This window comes from Nesoenas mayeri (assembly GCF_963082525.1).
Source record: "Nesoenas mayeri genome assembly, chromosome: 3".
In the NCBI taxonomy this organism is placed as follows: Eukaryota; Metazoa; Chordata; class Aves; order Columbiformes; family Columbidae; genus Nesoenas; species Nesoenas mayeri.
Window position 1 is genome coordinate 28,548,837 of NC_137544.1, and position 20,630 is coordinate 28,569,466.

At 37.2% G+C, this 20,630-nt stretch overlaps 1 protein-coding gene across 1 annotated transcript in view; it reads right to left on the reverse strand.

Annotated features, from left to right (window-relative positions):
* Positions 1–20,630, reverse strand: part of EYS (eyes shut homolog) — a gene marked incomplete at its 5' end in the record, with an annotated part of 675,648 nt that overhangs the window by 444,521 nt on the left and 210,497 nt on the right. Inside the window, 3 exons of the mRNA XM_080341398.1 lie at positions 14,706–14,851; positions 15,236–15,343; positions 16,306–16,402. Coding sequence (XP_080197524.1) covers positions 14,706–14,851; positions 15,236–15,343; positions 16,306–16,402 — 351 coding nt within the window. The remainder of the gene's footprint in view (positions 1–14,705; positions 14,852–15,235; positions 15,344–16,305; positions 16,403–20,630) is intronic.

Sequence of the window (20,630 nt, forward strand, 5' to 3'; positions counted from 1 at the left end):
CACAGTCAAATGATAACAAATGTAAAGTTCACTGTATAGCTAAAAGCACAACTTGTCTTTCTTTTCTTGGAACATAAAGGATCATACTTGCTACTAATAAAGTAATGTATTATTCACATTACAGTTTAAATGTCCCAACAGAAATGAGAGCAGTACTGTCCTTGGAGGTTTTTGAGACCCAACAGGACAAATCCCTAAGAAGCTTGGTCTCACTGCAGAGCTAACACGGCTTTCAGCAAGACGTTGGACTAGGTACCTCACAAAGTCCCTTCCAACCTGAATTACTCCTCTACAAGAATGATATTTTCCCTGGTAGCTTGGTCTGGTAGCCTGATTAATGGCAAAACGCATGAGATCAAAAGTATGCAATGAGTGCATGGACAATGCAGTAAGAATTCGATCATGGTTATATGCAGAATTAGTTGTGAATACCATATATTTAATCAAAGACTAATAATTTTCAAAATTCATGTGCTATTTAATAACACTGGTCGAATTCAACCTCCCCCCAAAAAAATCAAAATAGAAAGTACGCAGAGAAGGTAGGCTGCTTTTATTTTTCATTTAGATTGATGCTAATCACACATTGAGATTCCATGCAAGCAAGCAGGAAGTACAAACACTTGGAAATAATCTTGACAACTGGAAATAATTTTAATTTCTGATAAGAAAATGTATTATTTAGAATACAGGTATGCCATGAGTAGTATATTTAGACACTAATGTTTGGTTCATTTAATTACTATAACACAATATCTTCACTATTTGTTTCAAGAGAGAACATGGCAACCAAGAATAGTACTTCAGGTTGACTGCAGGGAAATAAAACCGATCCAAGTCAAGTAATCAGTGAGATCCAGAGAGCTGCCCCACACATTTTTCCACCAGAAAAGCTACTACATTTTTCCTAAGAAAAGCTACTAGATTCTTAGCATGAAAGGTCAACCCACTTTACTTTAATGAACAAAATACTCTTCATGAATTCACCTATTTCTCTGAATCTTGCTGAGAATAAAAGACAGAGATTGCTGTCAGAGAAAGATTTAGATATTTATTGCTGTGACTGATAGAAACATTCACAGATTTTTAAGTGATGAGTTACTCTTTTTTATTTAACTAGTTCCCAGTAATGATTTTTTGAGTGCATAGCGAAAAAAACCACACTATCAGAAATGGCTATTAAAATATCCTAATTTCATTTGTAACAGTACCTTTTAGAAATACTACAATAATTTAATGTAAAAGATTTAAACATTAAATACATTTCCAACTTACACAAAGCTCAAAGAATATCACACAATCACAGAAGAACAGAGTGGAATTATAATACATAATGTTCCTCTGTGGTGTTCTAGCAATAAAGCTGCTTAAAAGTTCCTTCGTCACAGTATTGGTAACAGAGCAATTTGTGTGGAAATTGAGATTTCAGTCCCCTGGGTCTTAGTAACTCTTACAGAATAGAAACTCCTTTAAATCATGCACAGTGGCATGCTTAAATACATTCTAAGACCCCTCCAAAGTTACACTTGCTGAAATCCTAGCTAGCAATAATAGCTGGAAAAGAGTTCTAACAGTTGTATCAGGCCTTTCTTGAATTTGTGGTAGGTATAAGGTGAAGAACTGATTTTGCTTCTAGAAGCCCTAGATAATTTAAATTCTCATCAAATATTTTACTATAACAGATAAGATCTAGATATAATCACTTGACCACAAATTCTCAAATGTTCTCATAGGATAGTCCTGCCTCCTGTATTCTGCATTTCAAGCAGCTCAGAAAATCTTCAGGGAACAATTCTATATCTGCTTTACCCTGAAACACTGATCTGATAAATTATATTTATGAGAAGGTAAATTAAGATGTCATAATTTCAGTTGCTATCTGTTTAGCTGGGGATTGTCTCAGTTGTATTAAATGTTCCTGTTCTGTTAAACACTATGTGTGTGTGTATGTGTGTGTGTGTATGTGTGTGTTCACAAAAACATACTTATGGTATACATAGCAGCATGATCATAAGACAAACCACTGAACTTCACAGGAACGCTTCCATAATTAGCATATAATGTTTAGCAATGATTCTATGCTTGCTAGACATGGTTTCCTGAAGGAAGGGATAGATGGAGTTCTTAGGACATGGTTTAGAGTTGTACTTGACAGTGCTAGGTTAACAGCTAGACTCTACGATCTTAAAGGTATTTTCCAGCCAAAACAATTCTATGGTTGTTATTATTATTATTATTATTACTACTATGTTTACTTCGATTGCCACTTTGTGGCAACAAGACAGAAATAACAAGAATGGTGCCAATATTCTTGAATGCCTCAGCAAAATCTATTACTTTGAGAGAGGCAACCAGACCTTCCATGAAGGGAAGTCAGGCACTGAAGAACTCTAGAAACTAGAAAACTGAGGCAAGAGCTTAAATACACATGTCTCTGGAAGACCAAAAGCACTTTAGCCATGTTAGTGTGGCACTGTATCTGGCTCTACTGCCATGCCTCTAAGGAGGACGAATTAGCCTGGAGCTGACACTATTTTGATGCAGCTAATTTTTTTATTTTTCCCATCCAACCTAGCTTGCACATTTTGAGTGGTGATGAATAGTACGCTAACTGCTGTCAACTGCATGAGTCTAAGGGAATACCTCACTCCATTTACAGTAATAAATTGAAAAACTGATCTCAAACATTTACAGATTTGTTTGATATGGAGCAAGAATGCTTCACACAATCAGCGAATGGATGGATGGGTCACCTACTGGATATTTTATATCGAAAAGAATTTTTCCTTTTTATTTTTTTTTGTTGTTTTTGCCTCACTTAATATAAATGATTAATATTAAACTTACCAGCTACAGAAAGAGAGAGAATGTGGGAGAGGATGCATCACCATATTCCTAAACTATTTGCAAGAATCCAATTCAAGACTTTGTTTTGTTCAATATGGAATGATGTATGCAGAAAGAAGCAGAAGGAATTCAAAACTCTTTATTAATGATGTTGTATTTAGTACCCTCTATAAAGATGCAGGAAACTTGGAGAAAAGTCTATGTTGAATCAAAGCGAGATTTTCTCCCTGTCAGTGATATCACTTTAGGCAATGAGTACAAAAGGAAATTGGTATAAGACCTGACATGTCCATGACTGTCCTTTTTAAAGCAGTGTCTTCTACATTGATGCTATTCATCAATAACATGGTGTTTCTTTTCAGTAGTCAAAAATAAGAAACAGAACTAGTTCTATTCTTCTTTCACTGACTCCTATAAATCCAGCAAAAGAAGCCGGTTCTGTTTGAAGATAAATAGTAATTAACTGTACAACACATTGGTGAAATCACCTTAGAATTGCTATACTAAATACATTCAAATTAGACAGTAATGAGCATGAGGAACAAACACTTCACATTTAGATATTCTTTGCCAAAAGACAAGGATTTTCCTCCCTAAAGGCAAAGATCTGTAACCCAAAACAATTATATTTTACTAAACAAGGGGAGTGTACTGTCATCCAAGTTCTTAATCACCAGATTTAATTTGTACACACAGTGAGAGTTGCTGTTGCCAAACACTCATTATGAATGGGCTTTTACACTGCATATTTTGAGCATAATCTGTACAAAATATTAGGTAGTTGTTGACTTTGTCTCCTTAAGGACCAGAGAATTTGCACTGTAGAGACTGCTGTTTCTTACAAAGAGGATTCCTAGGTGTTCAACAACTTCACTGGTTTGAAACTACAAACACATTTCTCTATCTTTCTAGTTGGAGGTCACTACTATATGGCATGGTAAACTTTAGGTACTGCATAAAATGTTTCCTCAAAGAAGAAAATATGTGCCAGAATATCTTATCCTGTTGCTGAAGTTGTAAATACAAGATGTAAAATAAAATTATTCAAAGGGTCATATCCAAATAGTGAACTTGGGTAACAAAGGTTAGACACAATAATCTATTATGGTTTCTGTTTGGCATATAGAATACAAGGCCAAACATAAATTCTTGTATTCAATTCTTGAGTTCTTTTCCTGTAACTCAGTACCCTATGGGCTTAATCTGAAGGTGCTGAGTAAGCTGGCCTATGTCCTTGGAAGGCTGATTTCTCTCATGTTTGAAATGCCATGGAAATTGGGAAGTCCCCAGAGACTAGGAAGGGCAAACATTAGACTTATCTCCCCCCATAAAACCAAAAGTATGATCTGGGCAACTACAGGCCAGTAATCCTCACTTTAGTCCCTGGGAAGATCATGGAGTGAATTCTCTTAGAAGCCATTTCTAGGCAACAGAAGGAGAAGGTGGTAACTGGAAACAACCAGGATAGGTTGAGAGCAGCCCTGTGGAGATGACTTGAAGTACTTGTGGATGAAAAGCTGGACATGACCTGGCAATGTGCCAACACAGCCCAGAAAACCAACCGTATCCTGGGATGCATCGAAAGAAGCATGGCCAATAGGCTGAGGCAGGTGATTCTCCCTGTCTTATCTGCTCTGGTGAGACTACCCCTGGAACACTGCATCCAGCTCTGGGAGTCCTCAGTACAGGAAAAATATAGACCTGTTGGAGAAGATCCAGTGGAGGGCCACAAAAATGATCAGAGGAATGGAATACCTCTCCTAAGAGGACAGGCTGAGAGAGTTGGGGTTGTTCAGCCTGAAAAAGATAAGGGTCCAAGAAGACCTTATTGTGGCATTAAAATACTTAAAGGAAGTTTGTGAAAAAGACAAGGACAGGGTGTTTATCAGGGCCTGCAATAAGACAAGGGTAATGGATTTAAACTAAAACAGGACAGATTCAGACTAGATATAAGGAACAATTTTTTTTATGATGAGGGTGATGAAACACTGGAACCTGTTGACCAGAGAGGTGGTAGATGCCCCATCCCTGGAAACATTCAAGGTCAGGTTGAACAGGACTTTTAGCAACATCATCCAGTTAAAGATGTCCCTGTTTATTGCAGAGGGGTTGCACTAGATGACCTTTGAGGGTCCCTTCCAACCCAAACTATTATATAATTCTATAGGTTATCAAGGGAAAATCTTGTCTGAAAAATCTGATTGCCTTTTATGATGAATGAGATAGGTGATTGTTCCACTCTACTCTGCACTGGTGCAGCCTCACCTGGAGCACTGTATGCAGTTCTGGGTGCCACACTGTAAAAAAGATACAAAGCTACTGGAGAGTGTCCAGAAGAGGGCTACAAAGTTGGTGAAGGGTTTGGAGGGGAAGCCATATGATGAGTGGCTGAAGTTACTTGGTTTGTTTATCCTGGAGGGGACTAAGGGGAGACCTCGTTGCAGTCTACGGCTTCCTCACAAGGGGAGAATGAAGGGTAGACACCAATCTCTTCTCTCTGGCAATCAGTGACAGAACTCAAGAGAATGACAGGAAGATGTGCCATGGGAGGTTTAGATTAGACACTAGGAAAAGGTCCTTCACCCAGAGGGTGGCTGGAACATTGGAACAGTTTCCCCAAGGAGGCAGTCATGGTCCCAAGCCTGATAGTGTTGAAGAAGAGACTGGACAATGCCCTCAGACACATGGTGTGAACTGTGGGGTTGTCATATGCAGGAACAGGAGCTGGACTTGATGATCATTGTGGGTCGCTTCCAACTCAGAACATTCTATCAAGAGAAATTTCTTTCCTTTGAGGATGACAAAGTACTGGACCAGGCTGCACAGACAGGTTGTGGAGTCTCCTTCTCTGTAGACATTCAAAACCTGCCTGAACACATTCTTGTGCAACCTATTCTAGGTGAACTGGCTTTAGCAAATGGGTTGGACTAGGTGATCTCCAGAGGCCCCTTCCAACCCAAACTATTCTGTGATTCTGTATTTCTGTGACTAGGTCTGTGAAAGAGGAGACGGCAGTGGATGCCACTTGTCTTGATTTTAACATGGCTTTGACACTGTGTCCCACAACATCTCTGTACCCAAGTTAGGATGTTAGAGTCTGGAAGGGTGGACAACTGGATGGCTAAAAATCTTACTGGTTAGGCTTCTTGGGTTGTGGTTTATGGATCGTACTCTACCAGAAGGCTTGTTAAAAGAGGAGTACCCTCAACTCTGCCACTAGGCTCAGAAACCGGGGAGGCTACTACTTCAGTAGTAAAACCTGAAATAAAGGCTTTGTGTACCTCAGAGTCTTCCATGTATTTTGTCACTAGGTCTTCCTCCTCACTAAGAACCAGGCCCACTTTTTTTATTGGTCTTTCTTTTGCTGTCAATGTACATGTGGCAGAATGCAACCCCCCCTCGCCTCTCTCCCCCTCTTCTACCCCCACTCTCCCCCTCCCTCCTTCAGTATGGAGGAGTGGGCACATCCCCCTCTCTCCTGGCTGCCGCGGGCCTAACAGCTTCTTTGTCTGGCCCCAGAGCACCCATACCAGAGTCGTTAGGGGCAAAAGCCGCTGGGCGCCCACACCCAGGGTGGGGGATGTTTTTGAGGGGCTTCCGAGAATAGGAGGAATGACTGCAGTCAGGTCAAGCTCTTAAAAAAACGGGACACTCGTCGAAAACTTCCCTTTGGCCCTGGAGTTTTCTCAGAGAACGAGCTTAGCCACTGCCGCCAGGAGCCATGCCCCCCCCCAGCTCCCCGGAACGGAGTCTCCGCTTGCCTCGCCGCCACGGCCGTGAGTAAAACTTCTCGCGGGATTGCGAGTATATTTATACTTTCTGTGCACGTTTGCACACATACTCTAAATTATCTCTTTAAAATAATTAGGCTGGGGCAAGTGTGTGCTTCTCCGGGACTCAGGGGCGACTCCGGCATTGTTTTGAGTGAAGCCACGTGCATGCACTCTGTGGACCGCCTGCTGTAGTGGTTGCCGCCCCTAAATAAGTTTCCAGCTGATATTCGAACCTGTATTTAAGTCACTTTTGGAATATTAAAACCCTGTTTCACCAGTTTAATAAAGGCTGCTTTGGACCCTGTTGTCCTTCGGGGTAATATTCCGTGACAGTACATATAGAAGGCTGCCTTCTGGCTTTGCACATCCTTCTCTGTTCTCAGCTCTAGCCTTTCCTTTCCTTTCCTTTCCTTTCCTTTCCTTTCCTTTCCTTTCCCCTTTCCTTTCCCCTTTCCCCTTTCCTTTCCCCTTTCCCTTCCTTTCCCCTTTCCTTTCCCCTTTCCCCTTTCCTTTCCTTTCCCCTTTCCTTTCCCCTTTCCTCTTTCCTTTCCTTTCCTTTCCCCTTTCCTTTCCTTTCCTTTCTCCTCTCCTCTCCTGTCCTTTCTCCTCTCCTCTCCTTTCTCCTCTCCTAATTTCAACTCTGTATACCTGGACAATGGCTTCATATTACTCCTAATTAGCCTATCTTTGCTTCTGCCACCAAATGTGCTCTTCTTTTCTGCATCTGAGATCAGTCAGGTGTTTCCTATTAATTCTTGCTGGCCTTCTGCCATGACTTCTTGACCACTCTCTTCCTTGAACAAGGATGACCAGTAATTAGAATAAAGCTGCTACCAGGCTAAGATTTAACTGGTTAAAGTATCACTAAAGGCTCTAGTTAGTAGACAGTAAGTCACTTTGAGAGGAAAAAGACTGTTTATGTCCTGACCTTGGCTCTCAGGAGAGGGAGAGGGAACTAGCAGTATTGAGTTGGCACTTCAGGCCACATACTTAATGAGGTTACACATTACTGTTCTACATTTTTTCTGGCCCAGGAAATATTTTCTGAATAGTGTTAAAGCTCAACAAGTACAGCAAAAGTGTCCCATCCTTTCCTTACAAATCAGACTAGCCTATAGCATGGACATTACAGCACTTCTCAGGAAAATACATACAGTAAATTTGCCCCTTCATGATGGTATGTTCACTGTACCTATAATTCCCAAAACTTATGTGAATTCTCTAGTCATTAAACTTAAAGATGGACACGACTACCTCCACATTTACTATAGAAACCCAGTTCTGACAGTATACAAGTTAGATTTGTTCTTGGCATGCCAATCAATTTTGGCCTCTCTTGATATGTAAGCTGCATCTTGCTTTGACACCTCAGGGAACATACCATGAGATTCCTCCCCTCTAAATAAATAGCTACTTCAGTTGCAGTGTAGTTTTTCATCTTCCTCTGGATATCAATAGCAAGGAATACAGACAGAGGTTTGAGGAGTGCAGATGCAATCACTGCCAGAGTCAGCTGACAGAGTGAAGCTGTAGAAGCAGCTGTGAAGGTCAAAAAGATACAGAAAACTTCTCTCTCGTTCATTGATTAGATCTTGTGGGACTTTTTTGTCAGGTCAGCCCGTTGTATAAAAAGCAGAGCAGAGTTTTCATTGTCATGTAGACAAGATGAACAGCACATTCTGAGGCCCAGGATAAGGAAGGCTGAGGCTCAGAGCTGGCATTAAAGATAAAATACAAGATCAGTTATTTAAGCCAAGTTTTTGACTTGGTTTAACATACAACTTAAGTGTACCCTTAGTCACTTCCAAATGTCAGTTTGTACTGATCTCGTAGAGGAGTTAAGACTGTAAGCATAGATCTGAGATTGAGAGAATAACTATTGAGAATTAAGGAATAATTACTGCTCTGGAGAAATGATGACTAAACCTTCACAGCAAAAAGTTATTTCATGGTACTTAGTCATTTTGGGGCATCTTTTGGATCAGATGTCAAATAATTGGCACTCTGAAACAGAATTCTGAATTAATCTAACTCAGTTTAATACACACCCTTTTTAGCCACTGAAATCTTATTTTAACCATTAGGTGGAGGTGTCAAGGTGTTGGTGGGTGTGGAGAAGGAGGAAGCTGAAAGGCAGCTTCTGTGAGAGGAGACCAGGGGCTGCCTCATACCAGATGGAAGACTCCAGCTAGCTCCAATGGACCCAGTGTAAGACAAAGCTGAGCCCCTCAGCCAAGATGGTGGCACCTCTGTGAAAATGTATTTAAGGAAGGACAGAACATGCCCAGGCAGAGTGAGCAAGAGGAAAGTGAGAAACAATCCTGTGAGCGCAAAGCTCAGAGAAGGAGGGAGAGGAGGTGCTCCAGGCGCTGGAGTAGAGATTCCCCTGCAGCCCATGTGGGAGACCATGGTGGAGTATTGAGTTCCCCTGCAGCCTGTGGAAATCACTCCTGACGCAAGCAGGCTATCCACACTTCAACCCATGGAGGACCCCACCCAGAGCAGGTGATTATTTCCTGAAAGAACTGTCACCTGTTGAGAGTCCATGCTGAAGCAGATGTATCTTGAAGGGCTACAGTCTGGGTAGAGGACCCACGCACAAGCAGGGGAAAAGTATGAAGAGGAGCGAGCAGCAGAGAGGAGCTATAATGGATTGATCACAACCTCGCATTCCCCATCTCCCAGTGTGACTCAGGGTGGGGAGGTAGAAGACTTGGAGATGAAGTTGAGCCAGTGAAGGGGTGAGGAGGGAGGGAAGGGGGAAGAGCGTTGCTTTGTTTTGTCTTTGTCTCTTACCATCCAAAGATCTATTTTAATTGTCAAAAAAAAAAAAATTATTTTTCCCCAAGTCAAGTCTATTTTGGCTCTGATGATAACTAGTGAGTTTTTTCATCTCTATTTTCTTCTCTCATCCTCTTGATGAGGCAGACTGAGAGAGGCTGGCAGCTGGCCAAGGTCAAGCTAACACATTTTAGGTAAAAACCTTTAATCATTTCAAGAGATCTTAGAACTACTGAGTTAACCTCAAGTTAAAAAAAAACCAAAAAACAAAACCAAACAACAATAACAAAACAAAAACAAATCCCACAGAAAATAAAGACTTAAGAATGACCAAGTCTGTCAATGGAGGTGGTAATGACTTGGCAATCCAAGAATCATTTCAAATGATGTAATCAGGAATTATCAAATAAAGTTCTACAGTCAAAAAAATGTATTCTTATTAAACCCATTTTGCAGCAGACTCAGTGACCCAGACACTTATGGTTTCTATTTGAATATAAAATAAATTTTTCATAATCATAAAAAATATTTCACTTAAGGCACATCTGGATCATAATCATCTGGATTATACTGTGACATAAAGTTGTTCAAGTGGTAAGATTTATAAAGTAGAAATGATTAACACCTCAGTCATGAAAATGACCTTCAGGGTAAATGATCATAATAAATTATGTTTAATTACTTATTCCTTTTAAGAAATTGCACAGTTGGACTGAAAGTAATATTAGTGTTTTAATTATTAGGTTTTCAATAGCAAACGTAGTGGAATACACATATATGTATTTTTTTCTTGTTTTATTCATCACATAGCTGTGTACCAGTGCACATTCAGAATGCATCACATTGATTTGTGATAATGAAGATATAGCTATACTCCTTGACTGTATTTCCTTATTTTGCTTTTAATTTGAAATTGCTGTTTATGTGCCATTTAATTTATAATTCCACAGTCATAAGAGTTCCACTTGTTTGCACTGTATCTTCAGATTCTCTAATAAAGGTTTAGTAACCTACCAGGCCTGACATAGTCTTTGATTCTCTTTTGATTTTCTTAGATTATGAGCAAATTTCCTGTATTTCTAGTAACATTTATGAAATCAAAGGATTCTGGAACTTACAGAGAAAGTCCCTGAGTGAGACTTATATAAAAGTGTATATTTGTGCTAAAAGTTGACTATGTAAGCATCCCCAGCTTACTCAAAAAATCTATCCTGCGTGTACATTAAGTCTCATATTTGGTACATTATAAAGCGTATCTATAGAGTTGCTTGTTTCTTTACAATAATTGCAGTACAAATTTAACAGTTCACATTACAACCATTAATATTAATCAGGTCAGACAACAAATGGCTGACAGTTTAGACAAAACAGGTTTTAGGTTTGGTGACTCAGGAGGTATCTTTTTTTTCTATATCTAACACTGAGATACGACCAATGTACAAACAATAAGCAGTAAGAACTGTGATCTTGAGTAAAGAGCTACTCAGGACTTTAAGCTACTGCTTTTTTTCAGAGTTACTTCTATAAACCAGGCCAGACTTTTCACATACAAAGATGGGAGGTATGGAATGAGAATGACCAGTCTCGGTAATTAAAGACTGCAGAGAATTTTATAGCTAACTGGTTATCTAGAGACTTTATGCTATGCTACTGTTAAGTTTCTTTGTGATGTCTAATCATTAAACACCAAATATAGATTTCCAGGCCTGTTTCTTTCAACATGAATGTTTAATGCTGTTTCAAATAAATAATTTTTTTTTTTTTTTTTTGTGATGGAAGGTAAAACGGGGAAAAGCTGATGATGTTTCTATGCGCTTGGAAGTGAGTAGTCAAACTAATATAAGGAGACAGTTTGTGGCTCTAGAATGATGAAGTCATAGATCTGAAGCAACAACATGTGTCTGTTTACAAAGATCTTTTTTGGGCAACAAAGATGATGTATACAGTATATATACAGTTGCTAAAGAGCAGATACACGTGAAAGAACAACAGTAGTGGATAGAGCTGGAATAATTAGATCTCGTATTATCAAGAGTATCTAGTGGAACTGAGCAGTATTGTTTCATGGAGTGACATTGGCCAGCCAAAGCAATTAAAATAAAACAAGGGGGGCTAAGCTGGGGATGCAAAGTTCATGTCAATGGACCATCTACACATATGCAGAAGGCTACTGCAGAAGAAGGGATGCAGTCATCTCTAGAACATACTTTGCCAAACCAAAACCAAAGCAACCAACAAAACAAACAAAAAAACCAAACACAAACCAGAAAACCACAGAAGAAAGGAACTCAAATAATTGTGTACTTCTGAAAAGGATTAGTTGATTATTTGGTATTATGTTTTTATCTCTGTTTTCCTCTTCCTAATATAGCACTGTTTTATTAAGTCATTTTGCTTCTCATTTTGGGACAGGGAAAAAAAATAGTTTATTGAATGCCCAGATCGCTTAGTTTTGTTTTCCAGAGTATCTGGGGTGAGGACTTTAATCAGGGTTTATTAGTGATATCTAGGGAGTAAGACCATTGTTGCTGCCATTTACATCCTGACAGAAAAGACACATCTGTGCATTTGTCATATGAACTGTGATTACTTTTTTTAAGTCTACCTGAGCTGTTGAACAGTTGATTTTGTCTGAGCAGTTGAGAAAAAGTTTTATTTTAATAGTTAATAAATTATTTTTATATATTTTTGTTAAACAGTTATTCAAAATTAAACAAAATTATGAATGATGTAAAATGAATCCAAAATAAGATAAATTTAAGGAAAACTTAAAAAACTAACAGATACATTAGCTGCCACAATTTTAGAACTTACAGAATAGAGATTGGTATCTAAAGACTGTCTCTTCTAAGACATTAAATAACATGATGACCAGAAAAAATATGCAAAATATCTTACGAAAATTAATACTTTTAAAGTCAGTTTTTATAAATAAAATGAAACATAGTAACCTAATTTGGCCTAATCCATTTAATGCATTGTAATTTGTTTCCAGGTTCCATGCAAACTTATAAATTTATAGTATTTTAATAATTATAGTCGATGATTAAAGTTTTTTCTGTACAAGTATCTTAATAATTTTTGAAATTCAAATGATCATTGAAACCAATACACACTGTTTTGTATCTTTAAAGGCACCTTGTCTGTGACAAACAAAAAATAAAACACTTTTCCTAAGTTTATGAAATTACTGAATATGAAAGTGGAAATACATCTGTCTTTCAAAGATCAAAATAAATTACTGTTATTATACTCTTATAAATTCAGTACCTTAAATACCAATATTTTGTAGTTTTAAAATTTTTTTTTTTCACTATTTATAATTCCAAAGCTTGGTACTCTCAAACAGTATAATTACTTTTCCTTTAGTGTAAGTAACATGAAACAAACAAAACAAAAAGTTAAATTAAATATGAAAAATCAGCTACTAGCAACTTGAATTGCAATTGCTAGAAAAAGTTTCCAAAACCTCAGTTTATCAGAGAACTACTTCCCAGTTCTGTATGTTTGCCAGGGAAATACACACTTGGCACGTGTTTTTTTTGCTTCAGAATCCAGAAAGGTCTGAAAATACCTTGCTTTGAAATCAAATTAATTTCACTCACTTCTTGGCCTGCTAACACTGCAACTTTGTTTTAAAGCCTTAGTTCAATTGCTGTAACTAACATTTTGTATAGGATGCATCATTTCTTCAGACTCAATATAACTGGTACATTGCATAGTGGATGTCCAAATGGTGTCAATTTAAGGGGAAAAAAAAAATCACTTGTTATATTTAAGAGATGGGCTATCTATCACTCATTTTTTGATAATTTTTCAGGGTTTGATAGATACCTGGATAACACACCACTCTTGTTGGTAAATAACAAACACTAAATAGTAAACAAATATTCTTGTAAATATACTAAAATAATTTATATCAGTAAATAACAATTTGTAACAATGAAAAACTACTTCAGCTGATTAAAAAAAGAAAAAACCTCACAAACCCTGATAAAACCCAACATCCTGTCCTTGTTGGTTAAATGTGTTAGGGAAAAAGAACTCAAGTCAAATTGTTTAGTCAATAATGAAGCACCATAAAAGGAAAGCACACCTGCAGATTACTTTGTCCTTTTCAAATTAGTCTCACAAGCCCTTCAGGTACAGGTGTCTTGTCTTTTATAAATATAACTGGGAATTCTTACAGAAACATATAGGTGAAGGCAACTGTTTTTAACATCTGTTAGTTAAAATTATAAATCTGAAGCACCACTGCCTAGTGAATCAAAGTTTCTGTGATACCTGAGAAGTAGTAGTTAGAATACAGCCCTTCTGAAGAAAATATTGAGGGGGAGGGGAAAAGGCTTTAAAAGTTTTAGGCAAGAGAATTACATAGGTTTCTCCAATTTTTTCTGAAACATAAAGGATAAATTTGAAGAACACTGCACAAGTGTTATGTGGACTGAAGTTTATGATGAATGGAAGAAGGATATGCAGCTATATAGATATTCCCAAAACTATAACTTGTTCTTTATTCTGTGGAGCAATTATATCCCTCTTATTTCGGTGGATGCAAATTGTGTTCTTTCTGACCTTATGTGTTGTTTGTCACAGGCTGGAATGGGTAGGAAAAAAAGAATGCAGAAATGGTACAACCTGAGGCAGTGAGCTATAAACATTTCCACAAACAGTCTCAAATGACCCCATGTCTTGTCAGGTTGCTTAAGATGGCTATATCAAAATATTAAGTTCAAACTACTTGTTCTGTAGCATGCAGAGCATTTAAATCAATATCAACATAATTTCAGAGAAATTTTGCTACATCTCTATACATCTCTATCCATTAAATATTTTGTCATTAGTTCTTTATAAATGTAAAGATTAACACTAAAGGCAACAATGTCAGACCAACAGGTCAGCAAAGTCAAAGTCTTACTACGGTTCTATGTAAATTCAAATTGCAAGTAGCATTTTATTATGTTTGTAAAATTTACTCTGCATCTATGGTAATAATTTTTATTTTTTGGCTGAATTCAGAAAACATATATTTTCTTTGCACTATAGAGTCTCTCTTTTAATGTGTTTTAGAAGCATGTATAGATGACTAAAGAAATCATAGATCAAGTCTTAATGCAAATAACATCTTGAACTACTTAGCAAGAGTTGGATCAAAGTCCTATTTGAATTTATATTGATTTATCCTCCAATACACAGATGATCCTGTGTAGTCCTCCTTTATTTAGTTGAGGCCATTACTATAAAATTTTAAAAACTGTAAAACCTGTGAAATAGCCTTCTCCACTGTGGTAGGGAGGATCATACCTGTGAATCCGGGGGGACAGAAACACTGATAGCCTCCATGCCTGTTGATGCAGCTTCCTCCATGCAAGCAAGGCAAAGTTTCACACTCATTTACATCCAGCTCACACAGAGATCCATAGTATCCAGGTGCACAAATACAGATGAATCTTCAGAAAAGGGGAAATCAGGTAAGTCAACAGAAGTAAACATCATCTATTTTAATATTCTGAATCTATATTTATGTCCTGATGTCAAGCTGGTGTCCCTAATTGACATCCATATTAAAATAATTAAACTTTTCTCATTTCTGTGTTTCTGAAGGAAACAAAGCAATAAGGAGGAAAACAACAAGATGTGCTGAAGACAGTTTCTCTTCTGTTTTCCTCTCAGGTCACATAAGAAACAAATAGCTGAGTCAGTAACATTTGCCTGCCTCATTTTAATACAGAATCCTTGTCATATGCTGAAGGTCCAATCCAAATCTCAAGGCAGCAAGTAGACGTTATACACAAGGAAATCAGGGAATTGCTTTACATTTAGTAGTAACTAACCTGTTTACAAGATCCAGGCAAGTTCCATTGTTTTTGCAGGGTCTTGATAAGCATTCATTAATCTCCACTTCACATAGTGTTCCAGTAAAGCCATGTTGGCAGGAGCACCTAGCAAAAAGGAGGTAAACATATTACTTTTCAGTTTAATATAGAAAGATTCTGAAAAAAAATGTGGTAGATTTTGAAGGGTAGGAATGAGGTGATTCCATTTTTTTTGTTTCTTTTTTTCTGATCATTACAAAGTGCTGTACTTTAACAAGCTTCATAAGTACAGTGACTGCAGCCCAGAAAATAAGATTTTTGCCATTCTTAGTTGAAGACCACAAGCCTGCCCTGGAGGCAACTGTCTGCTGCTTCTCATGCTTTAGGTTTAGCTCTGGGAATGGCACTTATGGAGAGTGTGCACCATACTAGGGTAATCATCGTGTCACAAATAGCCTTTTGTGTCCATGTGGGCTGGTGAAGATGGTAAACAGTGCAAAGGAAGTAAATAATGACAAAGAAACATATAAAAATAGTTCCAAGCAGGTCTGAGACTGAAGACGAGAAAACCCCCACTGTAAACATCCCACTTCTCCTAGCAGAGTCTTCCAGATGCTGGTGACTCGCAGTAACACTGCCAGAGTTTCTTGAGGAAGACTGAAATCACTAATCCAGGACCCAGACAGACATTGTGAGGATAGTCATAACAACAGAGATTAGAGATTGATAATTGCAAGATTTCTTATATAACAATTAAAACTACATTGCTCATGAAGCCGTTTAATATTATAATAATTTCACCTTAGACTATTAGTATTATTGTAACTTGACTAATAACTGTTTTTTATGTTTTGATTGGATTATTAAGATTCAAGTCACCCCCACAATAGACTCTTGAGCCCACATGGTGTACATACATGCATGCCTTTTTGCTCACAGAAAGATTTTAAGTGTAATGTAACTGTGTATTGTGTCAGACATTACATCATTACATCAAGTGTAAGATAGGCAAAGTCCCGAAAAAATAGTTACATGAAAAATATCCATGTATCATACTAAATATCTGTCATTCAAATAATTTTCCTCACCTGTAATGGTTAACCCCATCCACACAGAGACCTTCATTCTGGCATGGATGGGAAATGCACTCATCACTGTTTACTTCACAGTGAGTACCTTCAAATCCTGAAATACAGATTATATTAACTGTCAGTGAATGAACTCAACTACAAAATGTGAATGTAAGAATCACAGTTCCTCCTGCAGGTTTGGCCATCTGAGCTCAGGAACAACTTCAACAATGCGAGTGGCAGGCGTGAGAAACATCAGCTGCCCTTGAAGCTGTTCAAGAAGAGCTGAGAGAAGCATCAGTGGTAACTACCCCTTCTCTTGGGAGCATCTTAGCTGAGGCTCTTAACTCTTTGGTATGTGACTGACCTGCATGCCTAGCCATGCACCTGTTTATCTGGATGCCAACTTGGGCCTTCAGACTAATTCCCTGACATTAGACCTGCCTCATTCCCTGTAGATTTGACTGGCAATCTGGCATACTATGCTGATCCTGGACACCATCATTGGCCCTGCCCTGCTTGCCTCATTCAGATAGTGTCAGATAGGACTCTTGACAGTGAGGCCTCACCTTGGATAAGACTCCTGACTTACCTTCGCTTCTGGAGCAGACAGCCCTCATTGCTCCCTGACTCTAAGACCAGGGACAGCAAGTGGATGCAACACTGAAAGAACTCTCTCCAATTATTTTTGCTCCTTAGCTTCAACGAGTTGATTTCCAGTGAGTATAGGAAGTGTTAACATACTTTAATGAAACAGAGAGAACAGATACGGGTGGAGCACCTGACTGAACATATTGGGGAAATGTAAAACATTTTAAAAGACTGACAAGGCTTTACTGAACAGTGTGGGACAATATCAGAAACTAAAAGCTAATTCAATAATTAATGTATTACAGAACATAATGGAAGTTAGAGAGACCACATTTATTCAAAGCAGTCAGTAGATGAGAAAAACAAACAAACAAACACAGTTTTAATATTTAAACGAAGAAAAAGTGTGATCAAGATCTTATATGCACAGTACATTATTTGCATGATACATTACATTCACCTGTATAAACATCCCATAATATGTAGAAAAGAAAAATAAGAGATTTTTCAGTGATGTAAGAATACTACTTTTGCTCTTAGATAGCATATTAAGTCTTAAAACTTTCACATTAATAAGTGGTCTTTCTACTAAACACACAGTCATAATAAAATTATACACAGTGGATAAACTATAGCTACTTAGTTGAATTTTACACAAACTGAATACGTATGTTTCAACTGATGCAGTGACAAATCCATTACAATGAAGAAACTATTTGCATTGTAGTGGCTATAATACACAACCCCTCATAGCAGGCTGACTGAAGAGCATTTATGGTGTTCAAAGTGCTTTTGAACACCATTTAGATATCAAAATTAAATTAAAACAACCATAAAAACAGCTACTGAAATTTAGTGTACATTATTACAAATATGATGAAGTCTTTACTGGATTATCTATTAAAACAACTAGAAAATAATTGTTATTAGTACTTCTTTAGATACTGAAACAAGGATAGAAATTACTTCTATTGTCATATTATTAATTTGTGGGTTTCAAAGTATTTCATGAGAGTGGAGAATTCATGAAAAATCACAGTTAGAATAGCATGGCTCATTTTTATCTAGATAAAATAATTACTGAAATAATTTAGTTTCTTGGTCAGAGTTGTAGGAAAAACTTTAGAGAAGAATCTCTGCTGGCATTCCAATGCATGACCTAAATATCAGCTCACATCAAAGCAGTTGATGTTTTCTTCTTAACAGGATTTTTTCTGTTCAACAACTTTCCTGGCTAGATCTGACTGAAATAATTTCTGAATATCTGTTGAAGGTTTCAAACTGTATTTTCTACAAACCTGGAAAAAAAAGTCTCTGGAGAATGCATCTGAAACTAACCCTTCAATTATAGTCACCATTTGCTTTAGCTCCTGCATATAATTAATAATAATTCCCACAGAACAACAAATCATTGTTAAAAGAAGTCTTCATTAGAAAACACTAGATGTTTTCTGGCCCACAGTTTATGTTGGCAACTTACTTTTTGTCCTGTCAGTTTTCTGTAATATTTATGAGTTTGTATTTCCATGATTTTCATATTTCTCCATGATAACTGTTACCTTTTGTCTCCCATTTCATGATTAAGTAGACCTGTTACTGTTCAACAGTCCTAGCCAGATACCTGGTCTTGCATTCAGTAGTTGCATGCCCTTTCATAATTTTCCTTATTTTTTTAATATATGTTTTTCAGTAATTTGTTCTTTCATGGAACACCATTGTTCTAAGAAAGCTGCACTATTTTTACCAAACTGTCCTGTCTTCCGTTTGGGTTGCCTTTATGAAACTAACACTTTTGTGCTTGGCTTTATCTAGAATAGCATGGTCTAATATTCATACCCTAGTTTATTGACCCTCTAGTTCACTTATGTATGCAGTTGAATTGCTCTTTGGATCTTTTGCATGTAGACCTTCCAGGGGATCTATGGACAATTGCCCAGGACAGCTACAATTATTTCAACATTACTTATATTCTATAGCTTTGGTCATGTTCCTTACCTTTCTCTTCTGTTACACTAAATTTTCATTTCTATTATTAAGATTAATTCCAAGAATGAAATTCTTTAAGAACAGAAAAGCATGTTGATAAATTAGGGCAAATAGTAGAATGTTTTATTGCTTAAGTTGTCCTTCCCTCCTCTGCTTCATTTGCATTTAGTATGTAGCATTTCAGGAGAAACTAACTGCAGGATTCAACGCTGGGTGTATATATATAATAGCTCAAAAAGCCAACTCCTCCCAGTTGCCTCGATCAAACTCTTGCTTATCAATTACTGGCAATGTATATAAGAAGAGGTGTTTTCTGTACACTTCTTGGGAAACTTACTTGACTGCAGTAAACTTTTGCAGTAACAACCTACCCTACAAGATTTTTGCAACCATGAATATACCAGCATACAATTATAGAGATTACAATTTTTTAAACTGTTTAATCTGGTTGTGTGGACAACTAAACTTAAACTCATGGTCTAACACTATTCCAGAATCTATGACACTAGAGCCCAGTTTTGTGTTACAAATGTTATAATCTGTCTCCTTCCATGAAGCAAACCTCTACAGCTAAGGGCAGACACCTCAAAAGGAAGCTTTTCCATTTATTTTATTTATAAAATTTTAAAAACCTTTAAAGCAAGAACAGACAACTATAACTTCCTAACATATATACAAGAACAAAGATGCATAGTTTATTCTACTACTAATCATTACTTCATTATCTCCCTACCAATTTGCTGTAATAATTCTGTCCTAAGCTAACATCTTACACCAAGTTTGATTGAGTTCAATTTATACTCTATCAGTTTTTGTCTTCTCTGTCCTAGTATGGCATTCCAATCCCAGCTAGCTTTAGTCAGTGGGTATTGTTTCTTTTCTTATAAAGAAGTGCCCCAGGCTATAGCAGATATGGTTTTCTGAAGATAATCTTTAGAATTCGTTAGCACAGCTACATTTTGTAACTATTGCTAAACTAGATTCATACTTTGTAATGACTGGACCATTAACTACTGGCAAGTTGTTTAATCAACATGCCATTTGGTGCTAAATCAGGTATCTTGGAGTAATCTAGCTATGTCAGCGTGGTTGCCCTTTGTGATCAGATCTGTAATTGTGAGAGGATCTTTGGGAGAGAAAGGCTGGCACATGGCAGACAAAAATAGAAGAATAAAAGAAAAGAAGACAGCTGTGTAGATAGATTTCCATAAACTGCTCTCAATTAAATTTCTAGATTTTGCTGTCTCTTCTTTTTTTTGATAAGAGTCATGAATAAATTTTTGCATTTTTCCTAACATAAATTATTAACTCATTTCATAAATGATGCCTTTTAGCCCTTTTCAATATTGAGATATATACCATTTTCCAAGATTTTTTAGCCATGTATGTTACTGGTTCACATAACTCCCCTACTAGTTCCCTGAAGATTCCTAGCTGCAATATTCAAGAATCCTTGAAGATTCTGTCAAAGTTCTTGAGAATCTTGGCTGCAATTTTTTTTTTGATTCTTGAAAATCTGTGCACAAAAAGATTTTGAAAAGAAGACTTTCCTAAGGGATGCTAAGAAAATAACTCGAACTACATGTCTCTTTACAGATAATTTCTGAAAAAGGCTTCAAAATCAATAGATTGTATTAAAAGCTGGGTTTTAAAGGTAGCTTTCCTAAAAGCTGCTTCAATAAGCAACTTGCATACCTCCAGTGAGGGTTTTTTAACTCAGTAATTTGTGGTAACCTTTACCTTAATTGTAAAAAACAAACTATAAA